Genomic DNA, 26,403 nt, shown 5'->3' with positions numbered 1-26,403 from the left:
GAGGAAAGGGAGAGGCAGAGGGTAGAGAAGAGCTGGGAAGGGATGTGGGGAGGATAACTTGGCTGAACAGAGAAAGTTCTGGATGCTGTTGTCTTGCAAACTTCAAAAAAAGGTTATAAGAGTGAGTCATATGCTATCAGATCTCTGTCTGGTATGAAGCTGTATAGTGTGTGTGTGTGTGTGTCTGTGAGAGAGAGAGAGAGAGAGAGAGAGAGAAAGAGGAAAAGCAAGACACTGAGACAGATAGGGGAAAATAAGACTGACTTGTCTTGGTTGCCATGGAAACATAGCACAGTAGGAGGATGTAGATACAGACACAATAGCCTGTGACACCCATATATGGCATTGGCTTCCTGTTTTATGGCCTGCAGTCGAGCTGACTGATGCTCGGCCCTCGCTGGAACCCTGAGTCAGAGAGTGCAGACTGTTCTCACTTCTGAGAAATGTTTCCCCTCCGGTGCTGCTTCCGCTGCTTAAATCATCAAATGTTCTGGGAATGTTGTTGTTTACTGCGCTGTGTTTATTCCCTGCAACATCATCAGTTTGTACCAGAGGAGAGTTTAGAGTGGAGCGACATGCATGGTGAAAATGGACAATCAATGCATCCATCTGTTGATTGAACCTGACTGACATCGTTTTGTTTGCTAATGTTCACCATCAATATTATCCTAGGAGTTGTTTTTGTTTTTACTATAAAAGCACATTATGCCCTGTTCCTCTGAGGACAACAACAAAATTCTGATATCAGTCAACAACTGCTGACACTGTGTTATGTGCCTTTTGTTGTTATTCCACGTGTTCACATGAAGTCCCTGCAGGGTAAAGTCTCAACACTGAAGATAGAAATCAGATAAACAAAATATCCCCAAATTCGTATAATATAATGAAGGAAGGAGAAGGGTTTCTGTGCTGACATAGAAGTGTTATAGATTATTATGGGTAACCTGGAGTGCTGTGAAGTGGAAGCAGTATCAAATCAAACTAGTGTTAAAATAATAAGTCAGTCAAATAGTATCAGGATTTATGGAAAATGATTCATATTTCTTTGAATGAATTAGTTTTTCACTTTTCAGAATTGCAAAAATTGTGTTTTTATCTTTCCAAATAAGATATAACACAAACATGCTGTGCTAAGAAAGCAGATTCTATTGCACAGGAACACTTTACTTATGTGAGGCATCTGTAATCTCAGTGTTGTCACATGAACATTTCACATTTCATTAGACTGACAACAAATAAATATATTCAAACGAAAGAAAGATATGCACCTTTATTGATCGCTCACCAATCTAATCTCCAGGTATAACAATGCAGTGTGACTTAATTGGCTATATTGATATAATTACAATATTGCCCGTTAATATAAAAATGTTTTTATATGGAAGATGATTCATTATTCAAAATGATATAACTGTCTACACCCACCACGGCAATCAAAATCCTTTTAATAGGAGACATTAGCAATAAAATTAATAGTCTTTTTATTTATATTTATAAACCAGCTGCAATGCCATTATTGTTGTAAAGGGTATCAATAAATGAAGCCAGTAGACTGAAACCTTGCTTCAGGTCTTCAGGTGTTCTGAAAGTGGCCTTGAAGTCTCATATTTATTATCCTTTCAGTCAACCACAGGCATTAATAAAAGATTTTTATCAGATCAAATAATCTGGACTGAGGGACTCTACAGAGAAGATGTAAAGCGTGAATTATGCCAGAGATTGCGTGTGTGTCTGCGTGCGTGTGTGTGAGAGAAAAAGAGAGAGCGAGAGAGAGAGAGAGAGCGAGAGAGAGAAACACATGTGCTGTCACACACCACCTATTGTCCTGTGTGTGTATGCCACACCACTGGGGAGAGGATGTGATGGACATCAAACAGACTGGTGAGAAAGACAGACAGAAAATGACATATAAACATCTAAATATAACTTTTGCAGTCCCTTATAAAATATGTTGAAGGTTTTTTAAATTTTATCATGTAAAACATTTATACAAAGTATAGTGTGGCTGCGTTTACGCTGCTAATCAAAATTATATAATTTTGGAAAAAAATAGATCTCTCCATTCGATTATTATTTTGTTTAAGTGTGGGGAAAAATCAGTTTGACGTACCTAAATCATTGCTGGTCTAGCTGGTTGTTTTAAGAAGAGTTGTTCCAGTGTGTGGCTGAAATAGATGGAGTCGATGTCTGCTGAACTGCACAGTTACATATTTAACTGACAGTAGACTTTAATAACCGTTTGAAAAACAATAATTTGCTTGTTATGCATTCATCATTTTTCAAAAGCCATACAAGACTTTGCTTTGTGAATTCAAAATTAGATTTATAACACAGGTTAATTAATACTCTGATGCTCTGTCCTCCTTGAAAAATAGCTGTATGGTAGATATGGTTTGTGCAGTCAATGAATATGATCCATATTTGCCTATATTGTCAATGTCAGGCAACAACCTCTAGTGTTATAGAAAATATGACGGAAGGGAAGAAGGAGGTCAGGTGACGTAGTATCCAGAGTGAAAAAAGTCCACCATGGTCGAAGTTCCAGGTTTATTGATGGGGGTGAGTATTGGTGCCCCTTGTGTAACTTATGTAACACACTTAAATATAGGTCAAGTACACTACATCATTTATGTTTCTTAGCGTATGTGTTCAATTGACTGAATATATATCCACAGTTTTTTTCCAAATGTAATAGGTTTGGTGGGTTAACTGTCACTCTAACACAATATTATTAGTTCCACTTGTTTCTTGTTATGGGTCCCCCCAATAGGGAATGGCGTTTTACAGAATGATCATATTTGTTGTTTCTAATCGTAAATGTGTTGGACGTCATCATCAATCAACCTCTGCTTTTGTTACTCTAAAGAGACATGTTGCAAAACTGTATTTAAATATTTTTACCTTCAAATATTTAAATTATACCATCTCAAAATAATGACATTTTAAATGCACTATAGTCATCATTAGATGAAAGGTTTGTGTCTATGGAACAAGCAACTTTAGTCATTAATGTGTTGCCTTGTGTTGGAGTACATCTGCACACATTATGTGTTATACCTTACATACTACTATATATGGTCAAGCCCCTGGAAGTCATATGGACTTCAAATTGTGCATTAATTTCAGCAAAGGTCAGATGACGGACACTGAAACTTTATAAATGTTTAATCTTTAATATTGCTTTTTCAGACTAGATAAGCAGCTCTTGTCCAGAACACAAGCCCTCTGAGAAATATGCTGGATTAATTCATAAGCAAGGTAACAAGAAAGAGTTTATCAGACTGATCATTGCACTGAAGGTCTCAGTCTAATGAAGTCAATTAATCATTGGTTGTTATATAAGCATGATCCTGACAAACCATGCAGGAATACACAAACTCTTTCAGTTACGATTTCAGTCACCTTGCAATTTCAAGGTATCAAAGAATTGTAGCCATGTACAAAGACATTTTAGAGCTCCCAACTTTATGTTTGTGTGGGTAGGTTATTGCGTGTCAGGGTGACATTGTCATCGCTGGTGCTTCACTCTGTGATGATCTCAGAACCTCAGCTGAGTGCCTATACACACACACACACACACACACACACACACACACACACACACACGCCGAAAATAATGTGAGAAAACAATTTGCACTCATACATCGTTTTTCTGCCTGTCTGGCCATCTGTGTCCCTGCTCTCCTCTCATGCCTCACGTCAGCTAAAATTAACAAGAGAGCTGCAGATGGTGTGAGCGAGAATCACTTCTGACACGTCAGGGCGTCACCTTTCTCTCTCATTCATGATCAACTGTGTGCGAGAGGGAGAGGCTTTAAATCCAGTGTGTCTGCAGAGGATGAGCTGCTGGCTGTGACACTCTTGTCTGCAGCCTTCAACACTTTTCCTGCTCCTTGAAGGGTACAAATGTGCTTTCTCTAAAAGTGGATAAGCACAGGGAGCGGAACGAATAACCAAACCAAATAGCAGAGCCTGGAAGAAAAACAAAGTCATGGACAAGGCAGTGTTGATATTTGCACTAAAGGAAAGATAATTAGATGCCTTGTGGCGGCTTGTCTGCATGAAACAGCATTGTGTTAGTACTTGAAGTGTAATCGCATGTATCATGGTGCATAGTTTTATAGCATCCAGATTTTGTGTGCTGAAATTTCCAGGGAGCCTTTAAGAAAGCCTTTCTTGATCATGCAAACATGTATACTATGTTATAATGTGTATTTTTTTTGTCTTTCTTGTAAAACATGATTCATGAATATGCAGTAGAATTTGTGTACGGTGGAATCATTGAGATAATGGTGTTACACGAGAATAGACAGTATCTCAGTCTGTAGGGTCTTGGGTTGGGAACAAGAGGCTTTAAATGCCATTATGGCGCTATTATGGGATTAGGACTGGTTACTGGAGAGGTGCCAGTTCACTTCCGGAACACTGCCGAAGTGTCCTTAAGCAGGGCACCGAACCCCAATAGCTCAGGGCACCAGTCCCTGCACAGCCCACTCACTCTGATCTCTCCATATATGCATGTCTATAGGTCCTGTTTTTGCTTTTGGGCCAATGTGAGGGGCTGATGTGTGTGTATAGTGTGTCTCACAAGAACAGAGTCTTAGGGGTTAATAATGTAAATAAAAGAAAGAAAGAAGAAAAGAATTAGGCAAGATGAACAAAGGAGAGTGTGAGTGTGAGCGGCCATTGATTTAGAAACATTGATCCATTAAGGCTTTTTGCTAGGTGTTCCCCAAGATGGTGAGGAAATGACAACTCTGTTTTTGCATTCCCAAGATGATTCAAAATGTTGTCAGCTGACAATGTAAGTCTACTGACCCATATTCCTTAGTGTTAGTTTATAATTTTGTTCACAGCTAAAGTGTTGCCCTCCCACATAAAAATAATCGTGTTGGCAGTGTTTGTACATTGTTTTATTATTTCAGTATTAAATGGCCTAGATTGGATATCTAGGGATATCAATGTTGGTCTGTTGGTCGGTCCACCACTTTGATCTCGACTGAAATATCTCGGAAAATTGCTGGATGGGACCATTACTTCCATTAGGACAGCATTTACGTTTTCCAGTATTTTGGCTTCTCACCAAGTGGCTGCAAAACTAGGAAGGATGGACAGGATGGACCCTCCTGCTGTCTTCTTACTTGGCAATGGCGTTGACATTTTTTAAACTTTCTTTTCTTCTAACATTCAAAGATTAACCAAAGTAAATAACATTACAATTAGTGCATGTTACGACGAAGTATGGCTTCACATCTAGATTTATTACAGAATTACTAAAGCTGTGATTTTGTTGGTCTTTATATCTTATCACAATATGTAGCCTGTGCATCATCCATCACAGCTGGAGACAGTTGGACAAATGAGGTGTTTTTACATATTCACTGCTAACACAGCTTCCTTAAACCACAGTGCTTTCCACATTAGGTGTGAAACAAGCTGAAACAGAACATTGTTTGTGTTCTGTTCAAATTGGTATCTTGGTCCTTTATGGATTCCTGGTTTTTCCTCAAGCAATATTTGTTATGAATGTTTCACATTACCTGAGAATTCACTTCAGGAACTTTCTCCAGGAACTGGAGACCTTTGAAGGAACCCATTTCAATTTCACTGCATGGACCAATAGTCTACATTAACTCATGGGAAAACTATAAAAGTAAAACAAAAGACACCGCTTGGGGGTAATACTTTATAGGCGTGCTTTGAATTGGTGATTGAGTGTGTCAATGAACATTTCTGGTTGGTCAGTTAGAAACCTGTAGGTTGGATTTTGTTCATTGTTGCTGTGAAGTAGTTTCAATCCAGTGGCGCTGGAGGCCTGCAATTATATTTTGTCAAACTTTGTGAGCCAAGATAAACTATTATGGCACCCACAGATCTTTTACATCAGCCAACTAATAAGCCTATTCTTCATTTGCCTTTGATAGGCAGAATTGAGGAACATGTCTTGATTACCTGGGTCTTAAATGTTGTGTTTCTGTTTGGATAAAAGCGTCTGATAATAATAGTTGTAGAATTGTTGAATTTCAACAAAGTGACGGATCGAATACAAGCACAAGGATCCAGAGAGAAGGAAACGGTGTCAGTAAATGCAAACAAACAGCTTTGAGTCCGATCTGATGCAGGCGCTGACAGGCAGTGTTTGTTTTCATTTTTTTTATATATTTAAGTTATTATATCGTCATTAACAACTACGTCAACAGCTGTTCTTTAGATTTCTAATCGGCATCCAAAACATCTTAAATATAGTCATTATCAAAACCATTTTATTATTATTATAACAATTATTGAAAACAATTCAGCAATAACTTAACTGGAGGAATAAAAGAAATCATGAAAAACAGACATTTCTGTTATAAAAAAAAACTGCATTGCTTCTTAAGGATGTCTAGACAAGAAACAATATAGGCCATGTTTGACATCCCAAATATCAGCATTAAAGGTTAATTCTAGACTAGATGTAATATGTTACAGTCTCTCTCTCTCTCTCTCTCTCTCGCTCTCTCTCTCTCTCTCTCTCTCTCTCTCTCTCTCTCTCTCTCTCTCTCTACCCGGTGCGCGTCAGAGTTTGCGCAAGCATCGTCTCCGCCTCCTCTCCGTGTAGTACAGCTTTGCTTCGTCTCTCCATTCACCACAGTTTACTATCAGAGCCGGGCAGAGCGCGTGCACAGGTGCTGTTCTTCCTCTCTTTACGCCGCTGTGGATTATCACTGTGTTTTTTCATCATGCTGGAAGAGGAAGGTAGGAAGCTGGAACCACATTAAACTCGACTTTCTTTTTATTATTATCGACACTGTCATTGTCGATGACCGCATAAACTTTCAGTTGTACTCGGATAATATCGATATAGTATTACTGATTGGCTATGTTTCTGATTAGAGGTGATGTTGCGATGCTGTGTTTTATAGCACAAAGTCAATGAAAGACGTCTTTTACATGTTGAAGCTTGTGGTTGTGTAACCGGGAGGAGGGTCTGTCTTTGTGCGTAGCGTTGATGCAGAATTCATCAATGAACATGTCCAGGAAAAGTGTTCTAGTAAAGAAGAGCTAGTTTCTTATTATCAAGATGTGTCAAGGACTTTGAGAAAATGTTGTACTCGTGTATTGAGGCGGCAGCACTTGTTATTTCCGTCTTCTGTTGGCTTTATATTCGTTGGTCCTGAATAATTTAGAAAGTTCTTTGATCTCAGCAGGGGAACCAACATTATACAATGAAGGTTGAAGCACTTTTCTCCCTCAGGTTTCACTTCACTGATGCGATAAGAGTGATGTTGTCTAAAAATGTTATTATGTAAGGTGGAGCCTGCAAAGGAAATATTGTTTACATGCATCAATGCTTTTAAAAAGAGAATGAGAATTGGCTGATATTCGTAAGACATGCACATATTTAGCTATAGACAAGAAAACAAAGAGAAATATGGAAATTGCAGATTATAATCATGTTCTTTTTTTTCTGCCTTAGATCTTATCAATCTATATTTCTTCAATGGACAATGGAATTGTGGCATTTTTTTTGACAAATTTTTGAGAAATTTGCTTTGGGCAAAAGTGCGAACCATAAAGCTCAGTGCTTCTTGATAGGACATACAAATAATAACACTACCAGAAAAAAACAAGATTCTGACACATTTTCTCAAAAAGAAGCCTTATATTTTAGTTACTTGAAATGCCTCTCACCTTTCTATGAGTTTATATTGAACAAAGACCCTCCCTCATTCCCCTAAACTGTCATATCCCTTCATTTTGACCCCGTCTTTGTTCATGAATTAGCAATGTTTTGGTTCCTCCCAATTACTGCACATTCAAAGACATGTCAGTTATTGCTAGCTTGAGTTGACTTGAGGTGTCTTACTGCTCAAAGACATTAACCCTTTTTTTGGGTTAAGATGGCAAACACGCTCATGTTATGTCCTGAAGGTTTTTGTCGCTGTTAGGCTTTTAACAAATCTGGCTTTTGCTTGACCACACTCCGGATGCGGTGCAGCGTTGATTAATATCATGTTGTTGTCTAATGAGGTGATGCCGCTGGGTTTCTGTGCTGCAGCTGGAAAAGTAGACCGAGGAGGAGGTCACAAGTGCAAAGAACAGAAGAGCTGGTTGAAAATGAGGACAGCCTGGTGGTGTACCTTGACTTCTAGCCATGCACTTGAAGCCTTGAACATGCTGTAATTATTCCCTGCACATTTTATTTTTAAGGCTCGTTATGGCTGGCTTGTTTCACGCAGATTTAGAGCAACATTATTTGTGATTTTGCTGAAGTAAAAAAAAAAAAAAGAGCAGTGTGGACTGAAGTGCTCTTTTCCTATCTCTCGCTCTCTCTACCTCCTCCTCTTGTCCTCCTCCTCTGCCTCATTCATGAGAAAGGATGGATGCTGAGGGCGGAAGTGTGGGCTGGCTGCTAGACTCTCATAAATATAACAGTTCCAGAAAACATGCATTCACATTTATAGGATGATCTATTTCAAAAATATTTCTATCTCAGTCTCGTCTCGCCTGTCTCATCCAACCTGCTCTCATTTTCTCCGCCTTTTCAGTGAACGGGACACCGGCCAGTCAGCTCTCCACTCCTCATTCGGGAAAATCTCCCAGCCCTTCCCCGACCAGCCCGGGCAGCCTCAGCCAACGCCGGGTAAGACCAAAATACACACATACACAGTTAAACGCACACCAAAAACAGGGCAGTCATAACATTTAGTGACACTAAATCTTTAACACATCCCTTCTATGTTCTCAGGAAAAGGACAAAGCTGTCACCGAGCATAGGCCAACTACATCTTAGAGTCGCTAGAATATGAAGAAACCACAACATCCCAACATCTTTAGGGTCTCAGAAAGGGGACTGGGTATTGATCTTTGACCTACACCAGTGCCGCTTTGGGATTCAATGAATGGCAGGCTCTATTAGGATCCATATATGTTACAATTCTTATCCAGTGTTAATAGATTTCAAGGGAAATTCCTTGTTTTTATGCATTTTTTTTGGTCTTGATGGAGAACACACTTAATGCTACTACTGACTTTTATACATCCTTTAGTCAGTCATTTATGCAACATAAACATTACAATCTAAAGATGAGACTAAGTCTGTTTTTATTTTGCAAATGTTGCTAAGCATCCCCTTTGAGCCACCATGCAGTGCTTAGCATTGCATTTTGTGGAAAAGACCCACATGACGATCTAGGAATATTTTTTATCTTGTTGTGTCATTTTGTACATGTCCTTTTATGAAAACACTTTAGCGCACACGTTTTATACTAGTAAATCAGAAACTGTCAGGGTTTGTTTCATTTTATATTCTCCTAGCTTCATAAAGAAAAAAACATCCAAATTAAGAATCATGATTTATTTTCTTTGGCTAACATTTGAAAAAAGAGGATCTGAGATGCAAACACACTATGTTCACAGTATACCTGGTTATACTCCTGTACAGAGAGAGGAGCATGCAACTCAAACGGAAAAATTAGAGCATTCACAGTTCACAGTGTTCAGTGTGTGTGTGTGTGTGTGTGTGTGTGTGTGTGTGTGTGTGTGTGTGCGTTCAAGATCAAAGTATTTGTTAATCCACTCCTCAACGTAATGATGGTAAGCTTTTAATATCAGCCCCAATCCTAATCAGACACTGTTTTCTCAGAGCAGCTCTTTTTAATTTGCTGGAGCTCTAAGCCTGCTGCTGATTTAGTTCCTCCTTCTTCCTAGTGAAACACACACACACACACACACACACACACACACACACGCCTATACAAACACATACACACACCATATGTGAATCTGCCGTGCTTTGATATGGGTGCCCACATGCGTGAGTCGTTAATACTGACTCAAACACGCTCCACTTTCCTTCTAGACAAAGGGAGTGCAGCTTTGATTTATTTTGTAATTATTTAGTCATTTTCAGTGCAGGTGCTAAGACTTTTTTTTTGTAGGGAAGATAAGGCAAGAACATCGGGGTCAATACATTATAATCAGACACAAAAAGAAAGGTTTGCGAATCTTTCCTGTTGAAAATTGAGTGTGTCTGGCTGCATGTATGAGTGACTGTATAATGCTAAAATTAGAAAAGCATAAAGAATTCATCTCTTGGTCTCAGAGGCTTCAATCTCGTGCTACATTTGACGTGCCAGGGAGAATAAATGGATGTTGAAGAGTCTGTCCCTCAGGCTATTGAATCCATCAGCAATGAAGTTATTATTGATGGGATATGAAGGTCAGCAAGGGCAACAGGAAATGATCAGATTTGGGTTGCTGCTATTGAGAAGAGAACAAGGTGCACTGGAGCTTCCACAGTCCTGAAGTGGGTCAGCACAGATTTCAGTGATGAAAGAGAGAGAGGTTGGCAAGAGCACCAATGTCTGAAGTCCCTTTTTCTCCCTTACGTCTGTCTGAGTGAGAACATGCCGGGTGGTTATTGTAGACATAAAACAGTGCTCAGTTTCTGCTGCTCTGCTCTTTTCTTCAAATCATTTTGTCCTTAAAAGTCGGGTTCTGGATAGGTGAAGCCAAATGTTATGACTAAAAGGGAAAATAGATGTCAGCATCATCTCCACTTTACACCAAACTCTCTCTCTTTCTGATTCCATCCACTTTTCTCATCTGCAGTTCTGACCTCAATGACTCGGTGGTTAATTTCTAGTTTAACACAGCTCCAAAGTTCAGTGTTAATTCCTCAACGACAGATTGTTATGGTTTTTGTACTTGCTGATACTCTGTACTAAGTCTGCAATGGCTGGATGGAAGGGAGAGAGGGGGGGGCGGGGGGGGTGAGGAGGCCTTTACGGTCCATTATCTCCCCTCCTCACTCTGCAGCGTCACACTTCTCAGCTACATAACGGTGTAATTCTCTCCTCCTCTTCCTCTTCGTCCTATCTGCTCTGGAAGCCATTCTCCCCCTGTCCTTTTTCCTCCCTGACAGTTTCTAATTTCTCTTTCAGTCCTTCTCCAAACCATTTGCTAGCTCCTCCACCCCCTTCTCTCTCTCTCTCTCGCGCTCTGTCTCTCTCTCTCTTTCTCTCTCTCTCTCTCTTCTCCATATGAAAGGGTATTAACTTCATAGGGAGTAAATTATATTCCATCATTTCCCTTGTAGATGAGTTCTAAGCTTCTCTGAGAAGTAGGCGCCAAGTCTCTGACACTGTGCTTGCACATTTTTTCTAATTTTTATGCATCCTCTGTGGAAATGTGCATGAATAATCATAAATAAAGAGGGCACACACACACATCCTTTTATTGTTATGCTAACAATGGCAAAAAAAAAAGTACTTTTTCCAGCCTGACGCCTAAAATGTATCACTAAGTTTAACCAATGCATGACTCATAAATTATCCAGGGATTGTAATTTGAATATCCAGGTTATTAAGAGAACATCTCTGGCTGAAAAAATAAATGACTTCTACTTTCAGTTACTAAAGCTACAATAAATCCATTTTCTTAGCAGCCACAGAGCCTCTATGACCTACTACGACGAGTGCTGCATTAAATAGTTCACCTCGCCGGACCCTGCATTTAAACACTTAGAGGCACTTTGCTGCCTGATGTAGGTTGCTCTCACAGCACAGACAACCGCAACCTATTTCCCCAGGCTGCATATACAGACGTTGCATTGCACTGTGGCTTTCTTCCTTTTCCGTTCACACATACATGGCTGTAAGCGCACTTAGACGTGCAAACATCTTCATGGGAACTGCACGCAGATCTCTTACAGTCATGTATGCTCCAGGGAAAAAAAAAAAACTTGACATGAAATAGCGATTTGTGCACAGGAAGTATGTAATCCGTATGATGCACGCTTGCACATGTTGTGTGTTTTATACATTGGGTGACCCATTTTTATGAATTGGCAACAGAAGCATGAAAGAATGGTATGCATTCATCAAGCCATTCATCATCCTCTTCCCCTTTGTGCTTCTCTCAGGGTCACTTGTCTCACTGAGGGCAGCTCAGCTTCCTGTATTTCTATCGATTTCATATTTTTAATGAAGCCTGCAGACACATGCAGTGACACAGACTCACCCTGATTTTGTGTTTCCATCAATATCCACACATACAACACTTACAGATGAAGCTCTCCCCTGCTTGTTTGCTCCATTAGATGGGAAACAAAGAGCAGACAGGGAAATAAATCGTTAAACAAACAACAATAAGCAGATGATAGTCAAACAGAGACAAACAGACGGTCTATGTTGCCCATACAACAGCTGTGATACAATCAGGTAGCAGTTTGTGTGAGTGTACGAGAGAAACAAAATGTTAATCGTCAGCCGTAGTGTCACCGTCATCCACCTCACCACTGACTCATCCATCTCCTTAATCCATTGAATTGCATGCTCCATCTCTCAATATTATTGTCCATATTGTGTGTCGGTTGATTCAGAATTAAATTATGTGTGTGAGTGTGTGTGAAAGAGACTGAAAATGAATGTTTTACCGTGGACTTGTTAATTACTGTCCCCTCTCATCCATATAAATGTTGTTACTAAAGATTGTAATTGCATTTTGGCTGTGTTGTATTTCTTATTTCATGTTGTGTTGATGTCATTACATAGTTTGTCTAATTTATTTGTCATCAAAGAGACTGGCTGCTTCTCATGAGAAAACTAAAATTATTTTAAAGCTAAATTATTTTTTTCAATTATATTATGAATTCCCATAAATTGTTGAAATCTTCTCAGATGTACATATCTTTAATGAATCCAAAAATCACAGGAACATCACTTTTTGCACAAGGTTTAAGGGTACTATTTTTTGCATTGAAATAAGCATATATGATATGTAGAGATCAACGTTATATGCGTTCTTCGCTTAAAGGTACACCATATTTCCTAACCTGGGCCCTAATCTACATATTGTAATTTTGTCATGTGAGTCCGCCAGCTCTTCTTGGCTCATTTGTTTTTCTTTGCATTTTCGTTGATTAATGTATTCATTTCTTGATGTCATCATTAAACTCATTGTCATTTAATTTCCATTTTGTGCTCTTTTTTTCTTATTTGTGTTGTTTGTTCATCATGTTTATCACAACCAAAACAAATATATCCAGTAGATGAAGGATGCTAATGATGCTAATAACCGTCTTTGTAAACACATTTATCAACCGTTCCCCTTTGTTAAGCTTAAATGTGTATTCAGCAGAGCAGAGCAAGGTTTACAACACAAACATAATCCCAGAGGTGCTTCCATCTCCTCTGTCTTGCTATTTTTTTTCCCCCTTGGTTGAGGCAAAACAAGGCTCCCTCCTGTTTTTTTTTTAATTTTCCCAGAAGCATTTAATCAGGTTCCCTTGGTTCCTGCAGATTGCTGCCCTTAAGGATCATGATTAGAAAACTTCCCTATGTCCAACTTGGCAGAGCTGAATGCCTGAATCCCCTGAGAGGGTTGATCCTTTCAGATGAGACTCAAGTAGATTATGTTTCCTGTCGGTCTAGACACCAAAATAAGAGCCAAGAAATATTATCTCAAGTATCCTTTATGAGAAGCAGAGGAGGGACTTGGGACTAAACAAAATACGCTGTTTCCATCCAATCTTATTAGATGCTTCCACAGCAGCAAACACCAATAAATCCTGCGTTTGTTAGATACTGTGTGACGGCAAAAGTGACAAGAAAATGCTGCTGGAGGAGAGCTTTGGCTCAGCCTGAGGGACAGAGGGTAAGAAGGCTTTAGGATGTGTGTCATAATAGTATTCAAAAAGCTAGCTTTGACCTTTTTTTAGAGCATTTCTAATGATGAAAGACTCCCAATTCAACCACAGAACGAATCATGTCTACCTCTATGCAGATGATGCTCCGCTGTGAGGTAAATCATGGACATCCTGTTTGGTTGACATTTTATGCACTGATCAGTATTCAGTCGCTGAGTGCTGCCCTTGCCGGTTTGAAGGGGAAGTGTCCGCCGCCGTGATGTAAAAGGTTTGTCAGTGTGCTTTGTAGTCTTGTGAGTCATAGCCGGAGCAACATTTTTAAAAGATGTAGAGCTGTAGGAATAGTGAATGTTGTGTTTTGAAATGAACATGCCTAATCCTGCCAAATCTAATGATCAATATCAGGTTGTCCTGAACTACATGTTTTTTTAACGTAGTTCCTCTCTCCCTGTTTGTCCCTCCATCTGTCTCGTAGTTTTCACACACAGCAATGTTCATAAAAGGTTGAAGGATGTGGCCATATATAGGCTTCTGTCTCCACACTGGAAGTCTCATAAGCTGCCTCTCTCTCTTTATCTCTCCTCCCTGTGAGCAGTTTCCATAGCAACAGTATTTTGTTTCCCTCGGTGGCAGGAAGAGAGAAAAGATAGGAGTCCAAAATGAGAAGGCGAGAGGAAAGGACATGGTTGGACTGGCGATAAGGGCACAAGGGGGGCTGATAAAGGAGTCTGGATGAGACAACAGAAGACCGAATGAGAGATGAAATTTTGGATATAAAGCACAGGAGGGTCATCGGCTATATAATTATTAAGTGGTGGGGGGGGGGGCATACTTGTTCTTGGATGAGTGCCTGATGAAAACAGCATTACATAAACCAAATTCAGGCTGACTCAGTGCTATAGTCACCTGGTCTCAGCTGTGGAAATGAGGAAAAAAAAGAGCTGACAGCTACTTTGGCAGAGATATAGGGCAGCCCAGCTCTGTAAATAGTTTTAAGTCATCTGAGTAATTACCATGGGTTGAATGGGTTTTCTCTGTCTCTACCATGACAGTTAGCTCTGTAGGCTATATCACAGCTGACTGAACATCAAAAATGAAAGGTCCTAAATTAGGAACTTTTATCATAGTTTCATACTGTTACTTAGTTAAATATGGTCTGCATCCTTTCTTGTACTTACATAGCTCTTCATATTAGGGCTGAGATCAGTACCCAGTATGTGTATATATGTAAAAATGGAAAACTTTATAAAACTACACACTTAAAATCAGATTTAATTATACATAGGATAAACAGTTTTTACCTGTTTATTTTTTACACACAATGATAATGTACTGCTTGAATTAGATGGTGTGGTTACAAAAGCCTGATGATTGTAATCACAACAGTGGCAGACATCCATTAATTGAGCATCACTTTAAAGATCTCATCTATTCTAAGGAGCCAGGAGAGTATGCTGTGTGAGTCATACGATGTGTTGTGAATTCATCATGAGAGAGCATAAGAAAAAAAAAAAAAATACACCTGCCTTGACATGAAGGATAAAAGAAAAAAAAACGGTATCATCATCATCGGCCAGACAGAATCACTCAAAGGAATATCCACCGACAAACTGCTGATGCTCAGCTCTCTCTGGGTGCTACGTTACTGGCAAGGTGCAAATAAAGATTGGCTCATGCGTCACACGGGTTGTGCGGATCATTTATAGCTCAAACTGCGCTTGTTAATAATTCCCATCGACCAGGGGGGCTCTGTTTATTAGAGTGAAATTAAGATGGAGTTCACCTCCATTAGCAGCACCTGTGGGATTTATTCAAGGGCTGGAAGTCCCTAAAACTGCTTTTTAAAATATCTCTAAAGATATTTTTTTTTACTGAGAGGATTCCAAGGAAAGTGAGAAAGGACAGAAAACCGTGTTACAAATGGAGGGACTAAATGTCCTGCAAAATTTAGAATATTAAATCAAAACAGGTTCTGGAAGAGAGGAGAAGAGAAAGATGGGCAGGGGAGGAGAAAACCCAGAACTAGGAGAATCTCATTTACAGTCTGGACTAGATCCTGGCTTCCCACACCTCGCTTGCTTCTATGACAACCAGACAGGAAAGTATAAGAGGTGGAGGGCGTAATGAGTTTTTTTTCGTCAGATAGATGCAGACGCCATATCTCAGCCACTCTTCTTTGCCTTAATGACCTATCGTACTTACCAAAGCAGATGAAAGGCAGTGCTCGTTCAACTTCATTAGTACACAGAAACCTGTGTTTTTCTGTTTTATTAAAGATGGTGAGAAGGTGTAATTACATGAACAAGCATTACTTAAGGTTTCTTTTAAAGGAAAAGAAGCTTATTGGGATATAATCATCTTTTCAGTGTTGACACACACACAGGTGCTTTACTGAATTAGTAGGCGGGTTATATTCAGTTTAGCCCCTTAAGCAAATCTGTCAGGCTCTCCCTTTGAGCTCAGTGTACACATACAACAGGGCGGAGGGATCCAGCAGACAGACGTGCAAACACAAAGACAGACTTGAGGATGTTCTGAGGAGAAGAGGAATGGCAAAATGTACTTTTGCCTTTCTTTGGACATGAATTTTTGTTTTAGGAACGATTGTCACAGAGGGGACTGTTTCTTTGATTAGTGTGGAGTTGACGTCAAACAATTTCTCTGATTTTAAGAAACGTCTCACTTGTTTTTCCTCTCTTTGCAGGGGTCCCAGGGTTCTTCCTCCTCTTTGTCTTCCACTAAAGTCTCCAGCTCAGTGGAAGATGGGGATGGAGTCGTCAATGAAGGTGAGAAGAAATGTATGTCACAGGAGCGTCCCATCTGTGTATCAGTGTGCAAAGGCGGTGTACTTGTGAATAACATGCATGTCTGAATCATGTCCATGACCTTCTTGATTAATCACTCTGTCTACCGTCTCTTGTCTCGTCTGCATGTCCCTCTTCTGATTTGTACTTCCTGTCCTTATTACCGTATTTTCTCACATCTTTTTCTTTACAATTTGAAATGAATCCTTTCAAGTCAAAAAAGTGTACAGATTTACTTCCTTGAGTCCCTGAGGGTTTATAAACCATGTGCTTCTTCCCTGCAGCTGAGGTTGTGGATGAGGTTCCAGCTGTGCCGTCTTACATATCAGACCGCTACAAGGTGGGACGCATGTTGGGCGATGGCAACTTTGCAGTCGTCCGGGAATGCGTAGAGCACACCACAGGGCGGGAGTACGCTCTGAAGATCATCAACAAGGGGAAATGTAGAGGCAAGGTAAACAAAAACAAAAACTGTGATCTCAAGGGAAAAGACAAACGTCAACCTTCCCAACTCAGTGCTGTTGTTCAGCTGTAATTGTTCATGTAAAAACAAGATGGACTGTTGAAAACTGAACAATCATTTTTTGTAAACAGCTTTGAATGTCAGGTGACCTTTTAAATGTCAAGAATAGAAGGGAAAACATCTTTGTTGAAGCTTTGTGAAATGTGTTTTCAATTATAGAAATGTAGTTTTTTTCTCCCTAACAAAAAAAAACACAGATTTGCATCAAACCAAAACGTACAAAGCGTCCACAAATTGCATGGAATATTTTCAAGACAATTTTGACATACCTGGACTGAAAAAAACACTGATTTTTTCTATTTTGAAGATGGGAAAATAAACAGTTCTCAGTCCAGCAGTGCATACAACACTTAAGCAAAAAAAATGAGTTGTACCTGAAATGTGCATGAAATTTAAAAATAAATGTAGCCTACATTTTTTATTGATGTCTCCTTTTCTGTGACACTTTTTTATTTAACACCATCTAAGAAATACATTTTTTTTATTACCTTCCTGACTTAATTCAGTCATGTAGAAATGAACTCCTGACAGGAAAGGACACTGACCACACCCATCACAATGAATAATATGGGAAAAGGTTACAAATATCAACCAGACAGAGTAGCAAAACTTGTTTTTAGCCTGGTGTTAAGTCACTTTCTCTTTATAATTGTATGTGAATACATTTTAAAAAATAAATTTCTACTCTTATTCCAGGAGCACATGATCCAGAACGAGGTAGCCATCCTTCGAAGAGTCAAACATCCAAATATTGTCCTGCTCATTGAGGAGATGGATACTTATAATGAGCTCTATCTGGTGATGGAGCTGGTCAAGGTGTGTGGACATTTTTATCCATGGTTACAAATTATTGTGTTTGTGCATTATCTCCTCAAGTTAAACATGCTGGAATATTAGACCAAACTAGGATAATGCCGAGATGATATTTTCCAAAAAACAATTTTGGTGGTTATTATCTCCAATCAGAGAGGGTGATGCAGAAACATCAACAGAGACAGAGCAGCAACATTCAGCCGGTGAAGCAAATGATGAATTCCAACCAGTCACACAGTGTGGGACAGAGAGAATCGGTCTGTGGCCACGAGCACTCGTGTGTTCACATTCTTTATTCTCTCTGGCTCTCTAAGTCAGGAAACGTTTGTGCATAATTCAGGAGCCAGGAATGTGATCCATCTGTTCGCGTTGTGATGTGGAGTACTACAGAATATAGATGAGAGGCAATCTGTGGAAGAAATGTGTGAGTGTGTCCAAAGTAGGAGGATCGAGTAGAGGCTGTGGATGAATGAGGTGGAAAGAGTCGCTGTGACAGGGACTGAGAGCTGGAGAGGAACAGATGGAGGCTTTAAAAGGGGGGGAAAGAGTAAAAGGAGCGAGACAAGGAGTACGATGATAGACACAATAACAACAAACAAAAGTATCGCATACAGATTTATGCCTGGCCCTTAGTTCCTAGATTTTAAAGTAGCAAAACCGTTGAATTATTTTGGTATGTAGAGTTAGTACAAAGACACTGCATAAAATGTCTAATGAATATGAGCGGACATCACAAGGTAACTCATGTTATGTATGATACGTGATATGTGGCCAAGGATTACATTATCCCCACTCTCCAACATTAGCCTGCTATTTTCTCCCTCTTCTTTTCATGATCAACTTCCGTTCACATTACCCTCATTTATGTCATAAGTGCCACTGTAATGAGTCATGATTGGCAGGGAAATCTGTTTAGAAAGTACTTAGAATACCAATATTTGACATTTGAGGCATACTTCATTCATCAAATTCACATGACAACAAATTCTCCACTAACATCAGACTCAGGGTGAGAAGCCCAAATGCTGTAAACAGTTCCAGATTGCAAATAGTTTTATAATAGCCAATACAGCTAACTGTTTTAATTTGACCGCTTCCTGATTGACTAGAAACTTAAAAGAAAACGGGTTGACAAAAATGCTGAGGGACATGGAGCCATATATCAAGATGTAAACAAGAACTCATTTGCTATGTTAGATAAAAGTTAAAGTTAGCATACAAGAACTTCATATAACTCAAGGCAGCTTTGATGTTAATTTATGCAAAATGAAAGGGTTAAATTGTTTGCTAATATAAATGTTCACCACTTAAAGTATGTGTAATGTTAGTAGGAATTGGTTGAATGCTAACATTGCCAACAATCCCACATAAACAATGTTGGGAAGCTAGCTTTTCAAGTTAGCAATTAGCATGCTTCACACAAGGAGAAGTTGAACCACAGAACGTTACTGTAGGTTTTAAAACATTTTAGTAAGTTAGCCAATAAGTAGACATAATAATATATATATATTTAAGTCATTAACTTCACCAAATGGCAACAGGAATTTTAATAACCTGAATTATTATGCAAAAAGGAATGTGGTTAAACTTCCAGAAAGCTACACTAAATAAAGTCAACTATTCCCCAACATGGCATACAAGTTTAATGCTTCAGTGTCCGTGTACTTTAGCCACATACTGTACGTGGCGATAGGAAGGAGAAAAGTGAAAATTACCAGGTTAGGCACGGCACAGAGGAATTTAGCAGCTCTCAGTATTTTAATAACTGTTGCTTTACTGGTGCAGACTCTCACAGTTTGTGCTGGAAGAGAGATTCAGCAGCCCTATTTTAAGCCTTGTTCTACTTATTCCACTCAGGGAGAGAGAAACAGAGAGGATGTATGAGAAAGGAAGAAGTTAGAGGAGGGTGAAACTCATACAGCATAAAAAATGTTAGAAACTTCGACAAACAGAGAAAAGGAGGCCGGAGAGAAAAGAGAGGAGAGTGAAAAACTCTGAAATGAAAGGGAAATATTAAAGACATGGGGAGGAGATGCTTTAACTAAGGTGTGGAATAAGGACACATTGTAGCCCTCCAGCTTCTGAGCAATGGAAAACATTCACTGCAAAATCAACCTGTTAGACAGAAAACTGCTGAAAAGAAGAGAAACTTTTAGAACTTAGAATCTGTCAAGCTCTGATTTACATTGTTCCTGATGTTGACAGCACACCCACCCATATTGGTTTTTTTTTTTCTCACAGGGTGGAGATCTGTTCGATGCCATCACCTCTGCCAACAGATACACGGAGAGAGATGCCAGTGGCATGCTCTACAATCTAGCCAATGCCATCAAATACCTCCACAGCCTCAACATTGTGCACAGAGACATCAAACCAGAAAACCTGCTGGTGAGTTCCTACAGAGTGTCTCTTTGCTGTCCACATAGTCGTAAAACTTGCCGCAGTATAGCTCCCCCATCCCTTTCTCCCTCCTTTCTGAATGAGCTGTGAAGTAATATCATTCACTCTACAGTCTACAACATGCTCACAGAGGAGATAGATGACTCATACCTTCTGCCCTCACAACTCCTCACACACTTCTTGTTAAGCCTCCCACCTCTTCATTGCCTTCTCCTAATCTTCTATATTGTAACCTCCCTCCTCTTCCCCCTTTTAACACCCTTCGGATCAGATCCGTCCCAAAGCGATAGCTGAAGTTTCCACATTTGCTCCGCACTGTCCTGAGTTAGGTCTGTTGGTTCCTCTAGTGTGTAACTCCCCTTTGCTCTCCTACTGTTTCAATTACATAAGAAGTGCTGAGGTTAAATGTGATGCTATAAAAGAAAATGTTACTCCTCTGGGTGTTACTTCTCTGACAGTTAGCTTCTCAAGGGTCTCATTTTAATAATTCTTGAACATCCTGTTTTTTAGTTTGATCAAACATATTTATAGCAGTTTGACATAAAAAAAATGAAAAGCTGACATATTGTGTATAGAGTTATAGTTAAATACGCTTTGATTATTCAGTGTTTGCAGTTTTTGTTACATGTCAGAAAATAATTCATTCAAATTCTCGGTCAATGTTTAACCTTAGGAGTTGAGCAGCGAGGACGTGCTGGCAAAGTGTTTTATTTACACAGTACGATCAATCAATTAATCAATCAAACTTTATTTGTATAGCACTTTTCATACACAAATGTATCACCAAGTGCTTTACATCAACATTTAATCAAACAGCAACAGCAATGTATTTACACTTCAAATACAATACAATGTATTTACACATCCAGCAGACAAAGAACAATAAAATAATTTATTTAGATTAGTGTTTCTGGCCGATATTTACTGTCCTTTAGCTCGGTCTCTGGTCTCTAATCAGCCACTACTGAGTGGAATATCTTCCATGGTACCCATTTGCTAACTACTAACTTTTTTCCTGCTGTTTGGTGGTAGGTATGTAGAGTGCAGAGGGATTTCTTGAAGCTAATAATACACTGTAGGAGTGTTAAAGTAAAGTTGTAGGCCAAAATCATAGACCGTAGATATGGCCAAAATACAAATTAGGGCTGCGCTGTGCTCCGTTAAGCAGAAAGGAACACTACAGTTAGGTAATAATTTGGTGTAGGTTCATTTTAGGGTGTGACCCCTTTTCACAAACATTTGATTTATGATTTACATTTGATATTTTCTTTGCAGTTATATTGACACATTACTTTTGTCCATGTGCAGTTCAATTTACTACCTCCTAACCAATACTGTTGCTGGTTTCAAGTGATACTTGTTTGAAGCAAATGTGTAGGATTTGGGTATTTTCAAACTTTGGCGCCCTCCAGTGGAAATAAAGAACTGTGTCGCAGAAAGCATGACTTAACTCTTCTCCCAAAGCCTTGAAGATTTGACCTGGGGGCAAAGAGAACGAAAGGCTCAGACTCCTTCCAGGGTGATTAATGTTATTCAACAAACAAAATCAGGATACTTATGTTAACATCGCCTTAAATCCTGCTACAACTTTAGAAGAATTAGACACACATCTCCTCTGTAGAAAAGTTGGAATTTAACATTTGAATACACACACGTCATTCTCAGAAGTTCTCATTCCTCACAATCAGGATAACACTGATCTGAAGTTACTCTGTTTAGTTAAACTGTTTTTGTTTTATGCTTATTCTCTTTGTGTTTAGGTCTATGAGCATGCAGATGGCAGCAAAAGCCTGAAACTGGGAGACTTTGGTTTGGCAACTGTAGTAGACGGACCCCTTTACACGGTCTGTGGGACCCCGACTTATGTAGCACCTGAAATCATCGCAGAAACAGGGTAAGAGCTTCAGCACTATTGTTAAGGTGACAGGGACAATTCAGTGGAAGACAAACTATCTATCTTAAAATAGTTACACTGTAGGTTACAAAAGACAAATCTTTTTACTCTTTAACTGCATGTTTCAATAACCTATCTTTTTCTTCTTGTAGTCATCATATTTCTTTGTTATTTTGCAGGTACGGCCTTAAGGTTGACATCTGGGCAGCTGGAGTCATCACTTACATCCTGCTGTGCGGTTTTCCACCTTTCAGAGGGTATGCGAACAGCTAGAGCTCCACTTTCCCTGCTTTTCAAGTCATTCTTTAAAAAAATGTTACTCTAGTGTATGGTAAAAATAAAGATACATCTTTTTGTCAATGTGAACAATGTTAATCAGAGTCAGTGTTTTCTTTTATAGTAACCCATTCTTTTGAAATATTTTGTCTGCAGGAGCAATGACGATCAAGAAGTGCTTTTTGATCAGATCCTAATGGGACAGCTAGAATTTCCTCTACCATACTGGGACAACGTTTCAGAGACAGCTATGGTGAATATATCTGTCTGTTTGTGAATAGCACATGCTTGAAGGAAGTCTCTTGCAACAAAGGGAATCACAGCTCACTAATGTTTTTTTATTTGCTGCTGCAGGAGCTGATTCGATCCATGCTGGAGGTAGAGGTAGATCAGAGATACTCTGCTCTCCAGGTCCTAGAGCACCCTTGGGTCACTGTAAGTACTATTTTTATCAAGCTTATTTGGCCTACCACATAGTATATTCTTCCAGATGCACTAACTTACTTTTCCTTTCTCTAACAGGATGAGGGTCTATGTGAGAATGATCATCAGCTGTCTGTAGCAGGGAAGATAAAGAAGCACTTCAACACCAGCCCGAAGGTCAATGACACCACTGCAGGAGTGTCAGTCATTTCTGTAAGTCACTACTACTACTACGATTTTTTTAGGTTTTATGTCTAAGTTATATCGGATATCGGGGTTATTTTTTCTTCCTTTTAGACAGATGCAACCTTTTTTAGTAAGGTTTGTGTCCTGTGATATTTTGTTTAATGAGCTGGTGTTAAGTTTGATTATGCTGGTTTCTCTTTGTGTTCAGTTGGATGACAGCTTTTCTATGCAGAGATCTGGGTCGTTGGATTTCTACCAGCACCCGGCCATGTACTGGATAAGGTACGCCTGGTTTCCATAGTGACACAACCAGATCAATGGTCAAAACCAGCAAAAATAGTCTCACCCTTCCTCCCTGTGTGCAGCCCTGCTGTGCTGTTGCTGTGCTGCTTTGACAACTTCATGTCGTCCCTGCTGTGTGGTGTTTGTGCTTGGCTTTTTGACAACCCCCACTTTCCTTGGAATACATATTTCACATAGTATGCATTGTTGTTGTTGTTGTCTGTAATATGTCAAGCCTTGTCCTCAGTGTTGTGTTCTGTCTCCTGGACTTCTCTAAATATGAATAAGGAGGGCCATGTTACCCTTTAAAATATCTTTGCTGTTTCTTCAAAATGTCTACGTTGAATGTTTACCAGATGCATTTCTTTGAAAACGTACTAAACGAACCTGTGTTGCTGATGCTTTCGCTGTCTGTTTACATTGTTTCTTTGTGAGATTTAACTTCCAAAGAAATAACCCTGTTCCCCACAGTGATTTTTGTGTGTGATTAATGTCATGCTTCCTGGCTGCCTCTACTAATAGCATGGCTTGTTATTCACCTGAAATTGCCATACTCTTGTTTTGACTTTGTCCTGCACTGATTTATGGAGGACCTAGAGCTTCATGGCTACGGATTTTGTTTTATGAATTCATGCTGAGAGGAGAGATTAATAACAGACTTGAATTCATTAGTAACAAAAGTATTAATAGTCAAACAATGTTTACATTTATGATATGTTAAAATACACAGATACACATCCATTTATATCTTGAGATTTCTAACCAGGATGTGCCAAAGATATTGAAGATATGGAGGGAAATTAGTTCAATATTTCCAGTTCAAACAACGTAGCCGTTAGCTCCCCTGCACTACAGCTAACATTAGCATTTATCAACAAACAAGCTAATGTTACCATAAGTTTCGAAGAAGCTGAAGGCTTAACACTTTGGCAGTCATAGCATACATGGTAGAAAAAGTGTAACATTCTTGCTAAGGTATTGTTAGCTAGAAAGGGGCTGAATGCTAACATTAGCCATAAAATTAAAAGGTAATCAGGGGGCTCTCAAATAAAGGCTCTTTCTCTTTACATATTTTTTCTCCAAATGTTTACAAAAATGATCTTTTTAGTTGATAATAAGTTGCAAACTCTAAGATGTTAAAACATTTAGATACTGTAGGCCTACATTCATTTAATTTACAAACCAGAACTCTGTAGTTTAGCATAATAGCTTTCCTCTTTTAGCTGAGGTCAGAGGAACATGGCTGCCTTGTGAATATGGTGAAACAATAAACAATAAAATCAAAGTAGGAACATCGAAGAAGAACTAAGAATACATCTGCTTTTATTAATTCCTCCTCGAAGTGTCTAATTAGCTATTTATTATAATTTGCTTAGCATGCAAGACTCTCATGGTCCTCCACAGCTGATAATAAGTGTGCTTCCTGCCGATCCCTTCTTTAGACAATCCAACCATAATCTAACCATCACCCTCTGTTCCTTCCTCCTTCAGGCCTCCCCTTTTGATAAGGAGGGGCAGGTTCTCAGACGAGGACGCCACCCGGATGTGAAGCCCCTGCCGTTGCAGACGATGGCAAGGGTGACAACAGTAACAACATCAACTATAACACTGCGTGCGGAGCCTCCTAGCTGCCTCCCTGGCCTTTCCCCTGTCTCCCCTGACACCATATATGACCTTTCCCCCAATCTTAACCTCCCTTCTGACTCGGATGACATCTCCATCAGCTCTGCCAGTAACGCCTGCTCCCCCAACTCACCCTTCTAGAGAGGAGGCGGAAGGAAGGGAGGAGGGGGAGGAGAAGGTGAGAGAAGGAGGGAAAAATCCTCATCCAGCTTCTCCCTCTATATGGAGGAGGAGGAAGAGGAGATATCAGCTTCTCCACAGTCTCTAAGATAAAATCCTTGAGGAATGTGGGAAAAACTATTGAGGGAAAAACTACAAAAAATGCTTGAACTACACGCTCCCCTATATCTGTCTTTCAAAACTTAGAGGAGAGACCGACCAAAGGACAAGAGGAGGCCAAAGTGGGGTAGAGATTTGGGGAGAAAGACTAAAGAGCCAGCAAGAAACAGAGATCAAAAGACAGAGGGAAAAGACAGAATGAGATGGAATACTTTTCATTTATTTCTTTTTAACGTTCTCTCATCTGAGCACATGTTACCACGCTCAAGGAGCAAGAAAGGGCGACAGTATTGTTCCCCTTTCAGTGATGATCCGAGCTGGACAACTTCCTTACGGTGGAGCAGCTCTACAAGGCAATATGAGAATATGGACCAATGTTCATGTTTTATTGAACCTTATTTATTCATTCTTTATTCACTGCATTTTTTATATATATCTATATCCCTTTTTAAAGAAGGACTTTTTGTTGACTTGTCCTTAGAGCTTGGTGGGAAGGGAAGAAAGTGAAACTGTGTAGAAGTAGTGCTCAGAACTTTTGTAGTAGGCTACTGACTAGACTTGAGGCGAAATGAGTTTTTCTTACAAATGTGTTTAAAAAAAATAGTGTCCGAACAAAGTCAGCACTTGTGCTATAAATCTGTGCTCCTCACAGTATTGGCGTTGCCTTTCCTGTAATGTTGGATTGCAGTATTACAGTTTACATTTTACACGAACGCTATTAAGATAATAATGGTGCATTTGATTCCTCCTTGTAATTTTGTTGACTGCTTCATCACTCATGACATTTTCACACAAAAAAAAATATAGCAGCATTTGGGTGCTTGTGTAGCAAACTCAACATTTGAAACTTTTTTTTTTCTCAATGCACACATTTCCACTGTCATTCTTAAACTATATCAATCTTGAATTTTTGATGCTGATTTACACATTGTAAGCCTTGTTTACATTTTTCCAACACTAAAAGCATATGTCCTGCACATATTCCAGAAGTGATGAAAGGTGTAGTTGTTGCGATATTTTTGGTGGTAAATGTGCACAATTCACAGTGTACGAGGGCTGCCTTTTTGCACAAAGTACTGCAGTCTAGGTGCAGTCGAACAGGTCCAAGAGACGGAAAGCATCGATGTCAGAGAACCAGCAGCACTCTTGGAAAAACAGTGAAGTTTGAAGGGTGGAAGAATATTGATTTCAGCTCTGTACAACCTCATTCATGGCTTCATTTATTCAGATGAAAGCATGACAAACTTACAGTAGCCAATTCTTATAA

The 26,403-nt window shown here is 39.4% G+C and overlaps 1 protein-coding gene across 2 annotated transcripts in view; it reads left to right on the top strand.

The window, feature by feature from the left end:
* LOC132987982 (serine/threonine-protein kinase DCLK1-like) overlaps positions 1-24,931 on the top strand; it is a 49,109-nt gene extending 24,178 nt beyond the window's left edge. Inside the window, exons 6-17 of one of the 2 annotated variants that reach the window (XM_061055029.1) lie at positions 8,532-8,626; positions 16,338-16,431; positions 16,722-16,891; positions 17,657-17,776; positions 20,015-20,161; positions 21,934-22,067; positions 22,247-22,324; positions 22,500-22,596; positions 22,698-22,778; positions 22,866-22,979; positions 23,161-23,234; positions 24,726-24,931. In XM_061055029.1, coding sequence (XP_060911012.1) covers positions 8,532-8,626; positions 16,338-16,431; positions 16,722-16,891; positions 17,657-17,776; positions 20,015-20,161; positions 21,934-22,067; positions 22,247-22,324; positions 22,500-22,596; positions 22,698-22,778; positions 22,866-22,979; positions 23,161-23,234; positions 24,726-24,783 — 1,262 coding nt within the window. In that variant the 3' untranslated portion in view covers positions 24,784-24,931. The remainder of the gene's footprint in view (positions 1-8,531; positions 8,627-16,337; positions 16,432-16,721; positions 16,892-17,656; positions 17,777-20,014; positions 20,162-21,933; positions 22,068-22,246; positions 22,325-22,499; positions 22,597-22,697; positions 22,779-22,865; positions 22,980-23,160; positions 23,235-24,725) is intronic. The other variant, XM_061055030.1, reaches the window with a different exon arrangement.
* Positions 24,932-26,403: the final 1,472 nt, after the last annotated feature.

Source organism: Labrus mixtus, chromosome 14 (assembly GCF_963584025.1).
Source record: "Labrus mixtus chromosome 14, fLabMix1.1, whole genome shotgun sequence".
Classification (NCBI taxonomy): Eukaryota; Metazoa; Chordata; class Actinopteri; order Labriformes; family Labridae; genus Labrus; species Labrus mixtus.
Note: the sequence above shows the minus strand (reverse complement) of the source record. Positions and strands in the feature narration are given on the sequence as shown.